The 14355-nt window shown below is 47.0% G+C and overlaps 1 protein-coding gene across 1 annotated transcript in view; it reads right to left on the reverse strand.

Moving 5' to 3' along the window:
• Positions 1-14355, reverse strand: part of Trpv3 (transient receptor potential cation channel subfamily V member 3) — a 35231-nt gene that overhangs the window by 9178 nt on the left and 11698 nt on the right. Inside the window, exons 6-13 of the mRNA XM_090349319.1 lie at positions 13958-14134; positions 11875-12015; positions 11146-11426; positions 8323-8499; positions 7110-7268; positions 6377-6478; positions 5416-5489; positions 951-1116 (exon numbers count right to left, since the gene is read on the reverse strand). Of these exons, the coding sequence (XP_090205445.1) occupies positions 951-1116; positions 5416-5489; positions 6377-6478; positions 7110-7268; positions 8323-8499; positions 11146-11426; positions 11875-12015; positions 13958-14134 (1277 nt within the window). The remainder of the gene's footprint in view (positions 1-950; positions 1117-5415; positions 5490-6376; positions 6479-7109; positions 7269-8322; positions 8500-11145; positions 11427-11874; positions 12016-13957; positions 14135-14355) is intronic.

Below are 14355 nucleotides of genomic sequence, written 5' to 3' on the forward strand. Positions count from 1 at the left end.
GGATTGTCCCTTAGCTTTTCACTCAAGGCTCGAATCATAGCTCTACTTCTGCTTTTGTCTTTTGGTGGTTAGTTGGAGATGAGTCTCATGGGCTTTTCCTGCTCAGGCTGGCTTCAAATTGTGATCCTCAAATCTCAAGCCCCTGAATAGCTAAGATTCTACAGGAGTAAGCCACCAGCACCCAGATTTAAAGCAGTAATTTAAAGCAGTAATGAAAAAAATACAAAGGCAAATTAAATTTAAAAATATTTCCTGCTGTCTACAGACATTCCATTGTGAATAGCACATAAATATTAATGAGATTCTTCCAGTCTTTCCAAACAGTTATCCAATTCAGCAAAGAAATTGCTCACATTGTTGACAACAATGAAGTTTAAAAATAAGCCTTCATTGTTTCACTTTTACTTCTTGCTTATAAATAAAATATCAACCAACACTCATGTTAGAAGGCAACAATAACCATTTGTCAATTATGACTATAGGTTGAGAACAGACAGAAGAATGCAAATAAAAGGAATGCAAATTATTCTTGGAGGCTCAACTAGCTATGTATATTGCATAATTTGTAAGTTGTGTGTTGCACACTCTTTAAATAGTAAAATTTATAATAATGTATGCATACAAACACACACATATAGTCTGTATACAGACATCTTTACGCTCATATATGCATAATATATACACATAATGTATCTCCAGAGGGAAATGATTAAATTTTTTTCAGCTGTCCAGGGATAAGAACATTTTCAAACAACTGTTTGGAAATGCTCTCATACAAAGCATGCCTCTTCTCAATTCCTAAAGAGCCCAGGTATTTGAAGGTCTAGAGCCAAAGCCAAAAGGAGAATGTGACATTTAGGAAAGAGAACAACCTCTTGCTATTTCCCTTTTCCCCTCTGAAAAATTGGCATCCTGTGAAAGCCCGCCCAGCAGCACAGTGAGCAACACACCTTCTGGATCATCACGCTGTACATGCCCATGGACTGGAAGCCACGTGTGTAGTAGAGCATGTTCGCCCAGCCAAGGGCCATGGCCAGAACGAGGCAGGCAAGGTACTCTTTGTAGGCAAACAAGTACAAGAAGACAGAGAGTATCACAAGCACAGCTTGGACAAAACTGTTCAGGAGACACAGGAGACAAGGGCCTTACTTACTTTTCAGCAGCAAGGCACAGGTATTTGAATCCCCAAACCTTAACCCCCTTGAGCCGTCTGGTGACTGATGATAGAAGTGGTGCTGTGGCTCAAGTGGTAGAGCGCTAGCCTTGAGAAAGCTCAAGGACAGTGCCCAGGCCTCCTGAGCCCCGGGACTGGGCAAAAATAAAAAATAAAATAAATAAAATAAAGGCATCCTGCTGGCTGGTTGCATTCACAGACTTTAGCACTTACAAATGGTCTGTGGAGCTGGGCACAGCGGATCACATCTGTCCTCCCAGCTATCTATGAAATCAAATAGAAGGATTATAGTCCAGGGTGAACTGAGGAAAAAGCAAGGCCTTATCCAAAATAAATACCAGCAAAAAGAGCTGGAGAAATGACTCAGGTGGTACAGCATCTGCCTGACAAGCGCATGTTCAAATACCAGTAACCACCAAAAAGGAATATATATATAGTAAATATATTTTCATATTGTAATAATATCAATAAATACTTAATATTAATATTAATTAATAGTAATAGTAATAGTAATTAATTAATAATGTTAATAAATACTTAATATTAATAAATAAATACTGAGAACTTTACAGGAAGGAATAGGAGATACATTAGGCCTCCTGGGCACAGGACGAAACTTTCTTAATAAGGACCAAGAATCACAACAAATCAGAGAAAGGCTGGATAAGTGGGACTGCATTAAACTGCAGAGCTTTTGTATGGCAAAGGACATAGCTAGTAAATTAAATAGGAAGCCTACAGAGTGGGAAAAGATCTTCACCAACCAAACAACGGACAAAGGGCTCATATCTAAAATATATCAACAACTCAAAAAATTGAATCACTCCAAAACTAACCTCCAAAGTAACAACCATCCCATTAAAAAATGGGCCAAAGACTTAAAGAGAGTCTTCTCTGAAGAAGAAACAAAAATGGCCTATAGACACATGAAGAAATGATCAACATCTCTGGTCATAAAAGAAATGCAAATCAAAACAACTCTAAGATTCCACCTCACTCCAGTTAGAATGGCCAGGATCAAGAAATCTAATAACAACAGATGTTGGAGGGGATGTGGCCAGGAGGGATCACTACTACACTGTTGGTGGGAGTGCAAACTCGTTCAACCACTATGGAAAGCAGTGTGGCAGTGCCTTAAAAGGCTAAACATACAACTCCCCTATGACCCAGCAATTTCACTACTTGGCATTTACCCAATCATCCAGAAACAAGGGCATACTAAATCCACTAGCACAACAATGTTCATTGCAGCACTATTCACCATAGCAAAGATATGGAACCAACCTAGATGTCCCTCAGTGGATGAGTGGATCAACAAGTTGTGGTATTTGTACACAATGGAATTCTATGCTGCTGTCAGAAAGAATGACATCGCCCCATTTGTTAGGAAATGGAAAGACTTAGAAAAAATCATATTTAGTGAAGTAAGCCAGACTCAAAGGAACTTAGGCTCAATTGTTTCCCTCATTTGTCATAATCAGTAGAAACCTTGGACTCTATTAGCAGAGATCTGTAATAGAGCAAAATCCTGATACATAAGGCCATATAGAATGAAGCTAATTGAAAGGATCTCCAGGACATTGAAACAAAAGCCATATAACGAACGATTGTTGTCCTTAATGCACTATGTTGTCTCTCATCTCCTTTGCTGTCACTTGGTCATCTCATATTGTTACAGTATCTCACTTTGTTATCTGATATATTGAATTTAGTTGTACTTGGTTATTTGAAATTTGATAGGGAAGGGGGGAAAACCAAGACGGGTGGGGGGGGGCGGGGGTAGGGTAATGGGTACCAAGACATGTGAAAGGGTATCAATGTATGTGAATTAATGCACCTTCTATCTGGCAAATATCATGTAACCCTTTTACTAATTACAATAAAAAATTTAAAAAAAAGAAGATACATTAAAAAAAGAAATAAACATGAATTTTTAAAAATATGATCATGAATTTTAAAAAAAACAAAATAAATACCAGCAAAAAGAGCTGGAGAAATGACTCAGGTGGTACAGCATCTGCCTGACAAGCGCATGTTCAAATACCAGTAACCACCAAAAAGGAATATATATATATATATAGTAAATATATTTTCATATTGTAATAATATTAATAAATACTAATGAAGCATTGTTAATACACTAGTTGATATAATTATTATTTGGTTTATATTAACATTCAATTAATTGTTGGTATGATTGTCAAGTGTTGATATTAATGTCACAATATTAATGATATTAATACTAATGTTGCTTATTATATTTATTTTTATTTATATGAAATATATACAGGAAATATATATTTCCCACATCACTGAGAAATGATAGATAGATAGATATCTATCTAGTATCTAGATAGATACTAGATAGATACCTAGATGGAGAGATAGACAGACAGACAACTACATCTCACTGTGTAGCCCAGCTTGGCCTTAAATTCATTATATAGACCTGGCTAGCCTTAGATTCAGGATCCTTCTATCTCAGCTTCCTAAGAGCTGAGTTACAGCTGAGTACTACCATTTCTGGCTACTGCAATGCTGTGTTTTGTAGCAAACATGCAATATTAAAATGGGAGACACATGAAGAGAAGGGGAGTCAAGATTTAAAGTATATCCTACAAAGTTAAGAAAAGTGAGGGAAGGGATGAGTTGGGAGGTATGGGTAAGAATATTAAAAGGGATGATGTCCACAAGATGCATTGTACCCATAAACTGCTTTGTTGAATGGCAACTCTTGTGGACAACTACTTAAAGATAATAAAAAATAATAAAATTTATTTCTGTGGTGATTAATCTTGATTATCAACTTGATTGGATTTAAAAGTGATCAGTAAAACACACTTCTGGATGTGTCTGTAAAGACATTTCCCAAGACAGTTTACATATGGAACAGGAACTGAAGGGAAAGTCCCGCCCTGAATGTCAACACTACCATCCATCCAAATAGGCTCAGGGCTGGATGAAACAAACACAAAAGACAAACCTATTCTCTCCCCCCCTCTTTCTCTGTCTCTCTCTCTCTTCCCCCCCCACATGGTGAGCAACTGTACTCCACTATAGCCTTCCACCATGATGTTCTGCCTCACCACACCCCCCCCAAATCTTTTCTCCTTTAAGTTGATTTTCTCACGTGTTTGGCAACAGTAACATGATGTTGACACAGCTCCTAAACACTGAACATGTATTCACACTCCTTTGCCTATAACAGCAAGAAGCTTCCACAATTACAAAATATCTGATCAAAATTAGGCCACAAGCAAGCTTGTTTTACGGGTCTGTGAAGAGCAAACTGCTGCTTGATCAGCTGCATTAAGACTGAAAGAAGAAAAGGTGTCTCTACTTTCCTCCACACTAACAAAAAGCAAAAGAAAAAAAATGAGAAGGACAGAAGTAAAACCAGTGGTTATATGGGTGGGTTTTTCTCTGGAACCATTATACTTCCCCATTGATGAGAGATGTGCATAGGCTTACGTCATGGGGCAGTGTCAAATCTGGCCTATCCACTTACCAAGAATAATCAAGTGTCCCTCCTACCTTCCCACAAGGATAAAAAGCTTCCTTCAAGCTGCTGGAAAGTAGGAACACAATAAAATTCCTAGGTATTTGGAAACATCCAACTAAAATTCTTGGTCTGATCTCCTAAATACTCAGAAGCAAGACTATACTCAGTACCCACACCTTCAGACTCCCCTTTACAGCATAATCAAGCCAAGTTAGCCTTTGGCAATTTAGAGGCAGAGTCACAGGAGCTTTGATGTCAGCTCTGCAGGGACTCATTTGGAGAGGCCTCCAAGCAGCAGAGCTTTCTAGCCAGGTCCCTGTGAACCTATACTATCTGGGGATAAAGATGCCCAAAGGCTGGGCCTTCAACAGTCCTGCAACACTACGTGCTGTGAGTGAGTAGCTTCCCTGCTCTGGAAACTTCTGAGGTGTCCACACATGGGACTGCTTCTTCAGGTACCTTCCTGTCCCCATCTGCAAAGGTCCCAAGTGGCTACATCAAAGCCCCAGATAGCTACCCTGGGAAAAGGTCAACAGGTGGAACTTTATGACAGCATGGCTGTCCCATGGGTTTCTGAACCTCTCTACTGGCATCTGTGTGCCTCTCTTACTGGAAGGAATTGGGGAGTTCCTGTCAGAGGCCATAGAAGAATGTCTGTTCATGGTAACATAGTAGGATGCTGTTCTAGGGGACTTCAGCTCTGACTGTGAAATGGTAACCAAGAAAGCAATCTACTTACAAGACAAAGTGAAACCAGGCATCCGACAGAATAGACTGCAGATCCGAAGGTCTCAGCAGGAAAATGGCAATACCCTAAGGCCAGGAAGGAATGAAAATTGTCACCCTTCTCCTGACCTGTGACGGAGGAGGTGAGCAGGAAGGGGACTAATTGAGCTTTGGGTGGGGGGAGGGAGGAAAGAGATGCGCAAATATTCAGCCAGAGCCAGGTTAGGGATAAGGAGGATATGGTGAAGGTGGATGCTCCTATAAATTGTCTTATCTAACACTTCAGCCCTAGTCCCCAGCCCCTGACTTGCAAAGCCACATAACTACCTACCATACCCTAAATGGCCTACCTCTCCAGTCTCTGTACTTGTGTTCAGGTGGGTGGGTAGATGGATGGAAGGATGGACAGATAGAAAGGTGGTTGGATAAATAGTAGAAGGATGGTAGGTAAGGCTATCTGAATGGATGAATGAATAGGTTGGTGACAGAGGGTAGGTGATGAAATGGAGAGAGGAGAGATGGCAGCAAGTACCTGGAACAATTGATAAATGGTGAATAGTAAAATAGATGCAGTTGGTTAAAAATAGGCCCACTTAGCCAGGTGCAGTAGCTCACTCCTGTAATCCTAGCTGCTCAGGAGGTTGAAAGCTGAGGATTGCAGTTCAAAGCCAGCCCAGGCACTAACATCTGGGAGACTGGAAGTGGTGCTGTGGCTCAAGGAGTAGGGTGGTAGCCTTGAGCTGAATAGTTCAGAGGCAGCACCCAGGCCCAGGTTTCAAGCCCTATGACCCACCCAAAAAAAAAAAAAATAGGCCTACTTCATTTATTCCTATATTGTAACTTAAGAATCTAAAGCTTAGCAAGGATCCCGAAGCCCTCAGCACTCATGGCAGAGCAGAGAAAGATAAAAGCCGGGCCTGGAGTTACCAGCCGGCCTCACAGGACAGTCTAGAATGGTTTAGCAGCCTACTCACCTCTTTCACAGAGATACACGTGGCCCAGATGAGCACGAACATCCTCCCTAACAGCTGCAGCCACCCCATCTTGTCTGTCAGGGCCAGGGGATGTGGGAGGGCCTGGGGAAGAAGAAAGGAAGGTAGTGAAGGTGAGGAAGATAAAAAGAAAGGGCAGCTCTGAAGGGATGTCAGATCTTCAAGCTAGGTCAGAAGCCAACAAGAAATCTCATCTCTGTATAGGACAGAGAAAGAAATCACAGCCCCCTGCCTCTGACTGCCCAATCTCAGCAGGAGCAGGAATCCCAGCTCTCCAGGGAGGCAGCCCCTTCCCGGGACCCCACCCATCCCCAGATCTGCAGCAGGACCTCGAACACAGCTCAGTAAAGCTATGCCTAATGATAGGTGGGAATCTGAGGTGGGTGGGGAAACTTGGCCAAATAACCTCCTTCCTTTTCAATCCATTTTAGACTCAAATAGAAAGGTTAGAAAGGGCCTGAAGTACCCAATTCCCTAACAGTCACCTAACATGACCCAGCCAGGGCTGCATACTCAGAACTCAGCCCGCCCCACCCCGCCACCAAGCTCCAAGGACAGATTCTGTTCTCTAGTAACCTTGAAAAATGACCCTTGGATAACCCCATGCAAGGTCCTTGACTGAATTCCCTAGGCCTCAGTTTCTCCCCCCTCCTAACTAGGGGCAGCTCCTAGCTTCTCCGTTCCTAATGGTCCCATCCCACCAAGCCCCACGTGCCTCCTCTTCCCGAGGACGGTAGTAGGAAACAAGCGTCAGGGTGATGTTGTAGAAGAAGTAGAAGCAGAAGGACAGGAAGAACATGTACTTGGCAAACTTCTTCCACTTCATGTGCAGCAGTGTGTGCAGAGGCTCCAGAGTCAACATCTCATGCCGGTTCTGGGGATGGAATGGCACCAGTCACCATGAAGATGAGGAAGGTAATGAAGGACCACTTTCAAAGGGCCAGCAAAGAGCCTAGGGCAGAAGGTTCTAGTCATTATGCCCCAGAGACTGGTTTGACTGGAAATGCTGGAGGGGGGAGTCTGACACATCACAGTGAGGGGAGACTAGAAAGGGGATCAGGCTTTGGTTAGCCCACCACCTTCACTGTGAGCTTTTAGGGCAGCCTCTGGCCCTGTCTGAGCCTTTTCACCTACAAAACAATCTCTGCCTTACCAAATAGGCTACTGTGAGGATTCAGGGAGAGCCTAGACAAAGCAGCTCTGGAAAGCAGGCTCCGTGGTACAGACGGAAGACAGAGGATCAGTCTGCTGCCTCACTTGTTCTGACAGCTGAGATGTTCTTGGAGACAATCCTCTGCCTCTCCAGCTTCCTCAAGTATCCCCAGTCCTGCCTCCTCCAGAAAGGCCTCTAGAATTTTTCCAGTTCTGCATTCTCTGCCCCTCTTTCGAAGCCAGGCTTAGAGGAGGGGGGAAAAAGATTCCAGGAGCCAGCAGCATGGCCTAGTGGTAGAGTGCTGGCCTAGCATGCACAAAGCCACATTCGATTCCTCGGTACCACATACACAGAGAAAGGCCAGAAGTGGTGCTGTGGCTCAAGTGGTAGAGCAATAGCCTTGAGGAAAGCTCAAGGGCAGTGTCCTGCGCTGACTTCAACCCCCAGGACTGGCCAAGAAAAAAAAAAAAAAGGATTCCAAACCAGGCGACATAAACTTTCAGAAGATAGGGGAAAAATAAGACAGAGAGGATTAATGCTCAAACTTCCTAAGATTCTGAGATCTAGAGATCTCTACCACTCAGGTCCACAGTCCAAGGTTTGCCAGAAAGAATTAAGCACAGAATCTTCCCTGGCCTTGTCCTATGTGTACCCAACTCCACTACTAAGACAATGGACCACAGAACTGCAACATGGTCCCTCCCAGTGCCCTCTGACCCTAACCTAGAACCAGCCCTTGGTCTACCCCTCCACCCAGCCGGCCTAGGAGACCCACATCAATATTTGTGTTGTAGACAATGATTTCCAGAACGGAGTTGTCTGTTGTAGTGTCCACATTGGTGAGGTCATAGAGGGAAGATGACACGGGACCATACGCCCAGTCCGTGAACTTCCTGGACAGGCTGCGGAGTGGCTTCTCCTTGATCTCACGACTGAGGATGTACTTCAGAATCTGGGGAGAAAGAGAAAAATCAATCAGAGCTAAGCCAGTGAAGCAGCTGAGCCAAGGAAGACGCTCCCACCAAGGGTAGTTTGAATCCAGCCTTTGCCTGGCAACACACTCCTGGCCTGGGCTTTATCTCTGTCTGGAATGGGTGTAGAGACCACAGCTCTATCCATGTAACCAGGGACCAAAGATGGGAAGACCCCATACTGCAGACAACCTCACAGCCACTTTCTAAAACTACATCTACGTGGCTCCAATACCACAAGAAATCGAGGAACTTACAACTTTTAGGGACTATTTTCATTGACTTGACTTGCAAAACGGCTAGCTTTCTAGCTTCTTCACTCTATCTTGAGTCAAAGTCCATCTGGCTGACTCTGGTCACAGGGTGATGCAGGGTACTGGCCCTTAATGCCTGTGGGACCCGTTCTTACAGATCAGAAATCCTCAAATTCTGTGGCATAGGCTCAATAGGGATTCTTTTTAATTTTTTAATTTTAATTTTAAATCGGATCTTTTGAGAGAAGTACGTGAGAGAGAGTCCTGATGTTTGTACTCAGGACCTGGGAGCTGTCCATGAGCTTTTAAGCCCATCGCTAATGTTTTATCACTTGGACCACAACTCTTTCTAGCTTTTTGGTGCTTGATTGAAAATAAGAGTCTCTCAGACTTTTCTCCTTAGGCTGAGATTCTCAGATCTCAGCTTCCTGCATAGCTAGGCTTACAGGCCTGAGCCACCAACATTCCTAGTTTAACATTATGTTTTTTATAGTCATCTAGGTGGCTCTAGTATGCCAGCTGGATAGAGGGCTACTGCTGTCTAGCCCACTACTTCCTGAAGGCCAAGCCCTGAATTACCTGAAATTGGAAACTGGGATATCCTAGAGCCTAAATCTAAAACAGAAGGGAGGAGCATCAGAGCTAGATTTCACACAGTCTGGTAGTATCCCCATAAAATGCCTGCCTTAGCAGTCCCAGGATAGAATAGTCCTCTCCATCATAAGCCCCAGGACAAGCTCAGTGTTAAGCCTCACTGTGTTTTCCACTCCCAGCAAAGTAGCCACCTTGAACATCCAAGGACATTGGATAAAGGAGAGATGATATGAGCGCATCAGTGTCTCACACCTGCAATCTGAGCTACTCAGGAGGCTGAGATCTACAGAAAGTGGTCCAATGCCAGCTCAGATAGAAAAATCCATGAGATTTTTTTTGAACCAGTCCTGAGGCTTGAACTCGGGGCCTGAGCACTGTCCTTGGGCTTTGTCACGGCTAGAGCTCTACTACTTGAGCCACAGCACCACTTCTGGCTTGTTCTATGTATGTGGTATCTAGGAATCGAACCTGGGTCTTCATGCATGCTAGGCAAGCACTCTCCCACTAGGCCAAACTCCCGGCCCTCTATGAGATTCTTACACCCAATTAATAAAATAGCTAGAAGCAGAGGTTTGGCTCCAGTAGTAGAACACCAGCCTTGAGAGAAGCCAAGTGAAAGTGAAAGTTTGAGTTCAAATCTAAGCACTGGTACAAGGGGTTGGGGAGAAAGAGTAACAAGAAAGGCATGCATGCCTCCCCATCCTCTAGAGAATAAGGGCACTTTCTTTTGGTCACTTTCTATAGAGGGCACATTCTCCCTGAGCTGGGAGGACAGGGAGAGCACAGTAACATGCAGGGATAGGGCCCATAGAAGAAAATCCATCTGCAACTATCATTTGACTCCTCAGAGCCCCAGCACACTGTGACCCTAGGGCAGTAAAGTGAAGGGGAGGCAAGCACACAATTCCATTAATGTTGAAGCCATTCTCCATCTACTCCTTCCCCGACAAAGCAGAAAAAAAAAGTCCTTTGTAAGCTCCAGCCCTGGCCATTGAAACAGACCCAAGGCTCTCTGATTGGCTGCCTGGGAAATGGGTACACAGCTGCAATGGTCTAATAGCTGCTGCCTACCCAGGGTTCTTCTGCAGCTTTCCAGAAGCCACAGCTCTCACCCAACCCCCGAAGACTGAGGAACAGTCCACTACCTCAGGATGTGTCCCTGGGAAGAACCCTTGATGCTAGACCAAACCATGACTCCAGCCAAGGACAGATCTAAACCCAGCCAGCCTGAGTCTTCACCAGGCCTCATTTTTTTAGTTCCTCTGCCACATCACTCAAAGCAGGAGAGCCACATGTGGCCAGACTCTCTTCTGGGGATGAGACTCAGCACCTTACCCCAGTCAACAGGCTGGAGTCTGTCCATAATGAAGGAACAGTTGTCCCATGAATCATAGCCATGAGGGGTTGAAGGCCTGAGGGTCAGATATTCAGCCCCTTCTTGGTACCTCAACACACAGACATAATCAGCCAGGAAGCTACAAGATGTGGTACCACCTCAGCCCTAAGTATGTCCTAGTCTAGCTCTCTCCGGTAAGTCCTGGGGCCAGAGATGAGATTGAGGAGTACAGGACTGGAGTCCGTGATGTGGTGTGCCCATCTGCTGCACGTCATGGTCCCTCGGAGCCCCCATCACACCCCTGCACCACTGCATCCAGACTCCAGACTAGGTCTGTCCCAAGTTTTGCGGCTGAGATACACAGGGTCCTTCGAAAGGCCCCAGGCTTGGCTGTGTACTAGCTGTGCCTCCCTCACCTGCTCACAGCGCCCCCAGGAACCCACCTCGGCCTTGCCCATCTTAGCAGCCAGCTGCAGTGGTGTGAGGCCATCGTGGTTACGTGTTGTCTCCAGTTCCCAGTTGGCACTCTTCAGCAGAATCGTGTCGTACATGCGTTTCACGAAGTCATTTTGGGTCTTGAAGTCCTCGGCCACAGTTACTAGTGCATGCAAGATGTTGTTCCCTCGCGAATCCTGGGAGGCGATGTCGGTGTGCTGGTTCTCCATCAGCAACTGCACGATCTCTGGCTGGTTGGTGCATGCTGCCAAGGCCAGGGGCGTCTCCCCTGGGGAAGGGAGGTGACATCTTTCTTTCCATGGGCCGGGAGCAGGGTCTTCCCGGACCCAGGACAACCCCTCCATTCCTACTTATTTTCAGCAGTACTGTTGGCTGCGGTTCTCTCTCCCCCTCCCCCCTCCCCTCCCCTCCTCCCTCCCCCCTCCCTCTCCCCTCCCCTCCCTTCCCCCTCCGCTCCCCCTTCCCCTCCACCTGTCCTCCTCCTCTTCCCTCCTCCCTCCCCTCCCCTCCTCCCTCCCCTCCCCCTCCCTCTCCCCTCTCCTTCCCCTCCCCCTCCCCTCCCTGCGTTCTGGCGGCAGGGCCCTGAGGACGGGCCCCGATCTTGGTCCAGGCCGGGGAGCCATGCCGGGAGGAGCTGGGCTGGAACGCGTGGCAGGCTCCCGTGGACGGCGTCGGGGCCCCGGGACCCGGCCTGGTCGCCGGCGCCCCGCACCCACCGAAGTAGAAGCCCTCGTGCTGGTGCCGGGGGTTGAAGAAGGCGCCCTTGGCGTGCGCGTTCACGTCGGCGCCCGCAGCGATGAGCGCCGCCGCCACGTCCCGCTGCCGCCGCTCGATGGCGATGTTCAGCGCCGTCTGCCCTGCGGAGGGGGGGCGGGATGGGCGGACGGGCCGTCCGGGGAGGTCGGGGCGGGGTGGGCGGACGGGGAGAGCGGGGAAGATGGCGAGGACAGGAGGGTGGAGGGGAGGGTGCGACAGGCCTGGGGTGACGGGGCGCACAGGACGGGTGGAGGAACCCCGCGCCGAGCCTGAGCCCTGGGGAGCCCAGGAGCCACGGGGGGCCTGGGGCAGAAGGCGGCGACGCGGCTCCTCAAGACGGAAGGGGAGGGAGGAAGAGAGTCCGGAGTGAGCGGAGGGGGCAGAGGAGGGAGAAGAGATGGACAGCACCCCTGCATCGCAGGCAGGCAAGAGGCAGGGGCGAAGTAAGACCCCGGGCCTCAACAGAGGCACGAATCACTTTCACACTTAGTCCCCGGGGTGAGACCTGCGGTCCCTGCAGCCTGGACGAGGGAAAGGGATGGGGGTGGGAAAGCCCGGGGCACAGGTCTGAGCCTCCCCTCTGCAGTTTCTTTCTTGTGTCTGCATGGATGGAATCCCAGTGTAGAGTTCAGCTCAAGATTTCCTGAATCCCCTCTCCTCTCCTCCCCTCTCCTCCCCTCTCCTCTCCTCTCCTCTCCTCCCCTCTCCTTTCCTCTCCTCCCCTCTCCTCTCCTCCCTTCCTCTCCCCTCCCCTCCCCTGCCTTCCCCTCCCCTCCCCTCCCTTCCCCTCCCCTCCCCTCCCTTCTCCTCTCCCTTCCCCTCCTCTCCCCTCCCCCCTCCTCTTCTCTATAACTTCACAATCCTTGCCTCTGTGTATGTGTGTGAGGCCACTCCGTGCACACTAGTATTGGGGCTTGAACTCCGGGCCTGAACTCGCTTAGCTTTTCAAAGCCAATGCTCTACCACTTGAGTACATCTCCACTTCATCATTTTGGTTCACTGGAGTTAAGAATCTCAAGAACTTTCCAGCATGAACTGGCTTCAAGCCTTGATGTGAGCAGATCACAGCACCTGTCTCCTTACCTTCTACATGCATATGCATATATATATACATATTACAGTTTAAACAGTAACAAAATCAGTTTCTCCATGAGAAAGGTTGAGTTTGAAAGATCCCAAGATGGCGAATCATAGGCCATTTATTGTGCCATAAAGGGTTATTTACTGTCCCCAAGTCAAATATGAACACAGCTTACTAATTCACAGACAGGGAAATATTATCCCCATTATTTTTTTCTTTTTTTGCCTACCTATGAGAAAAACCAGACAACTAAGACCCAAATAGGATAGTTAATAATGTTAATGGTAATGACACTAATGATTGCTTTGTCTCCAGGCCTCTTTCCAGAGTTTAAATATGATACTCTCATTCCTGTCTCAGGGTTCTTGCCCCAGCCTAACTCTGGATCCTTCTCAATCCTTCTCTCCTTGCAGGGTTTGCGTCAAAGACATCTCTCTATCCACTCATTCTGTCCATCCTGTCACTTTACCTTTTTCTGTTTGTGTGTTCATTTATTACTGTTCCAGTACTAGGACTTACACTCAGGGCCTGGGTACTCTCACTTAGATTTTTCATTCAAAGCTTGTACTCTCCTACTTGAACCATTTCCAGCTTTTTGGTGCTTAATTAGAAATAAGAATCTCACTTCTTTGCCTGGACCAACTTTGAACTGTGATCTCAGTCTCCTGAATAGCTAGGATTATAAGTATGAGCTACACGTGCCAGCTCACATTATCTTTTGTTTTCATAGTATTGTTTGTCTAAAATCAGAGCAATATCCTTAATCTGACTTATTTGCCTTTGTACCTCCATGCCAAAAACCACATCTAGCATGATTATTTGTAGAAGTACAAAAGAAATGCCTCCTGAGTGACAAAACCAGGCTCACACTCCGGCTTCTCAGTAGCTTTGGTGTGTCTGTATGGCAAGGCCATCGATAGCCCTGCACCCCACCCTGTGAAGACTCTCCATGGATAGGCTACCTTCATACGCCTCCTCCGTGTACTCAGCGTTGATGAACCTGTCCAGGATGTCATTCTCCTCAGCAAAAGCCAACAGGATCCGCACAATCTCCTTGGTGTTAGGGTTGATGTTTAACAAGGCCTTCATCAGGCAGGTCTTCCCTGTGTCTGAGGCCGTCAGCTTGTGCATGAGAAAGTCTGCAGGCACAGCCACAGGACAGAGGTTCAGAAAGAAGGGGCCAGCTGCCCCCAGCCCTCCCAACTCCAGTAAAGAGGGCTCAACATCAAGGTGCACAGCTGCCCATACCCTGTGCTCCCTAGCTGGCTTCTCTCTTCCCCAGGGGACCCATGGCAGCCTTATCTCTTGCCCTCTGCACCTTCTCCCCATTTGGGCAGGGTCTCACCCAATGCCAAACTGC

This window comes from Megascapheus bottae, chromosome 17, assembly GCF_031878675.1.
Source record: "Megascapheus bottae isolate mThoBot1 chromosome 17, mThoBot2.hap1, whole genome shotgun sequence".
NCBI lineage: Eukaryota > Metazoa > Chordata > Mammalia > Rodentia > Geomyidae > Megascapheus > Megascapheus bottae.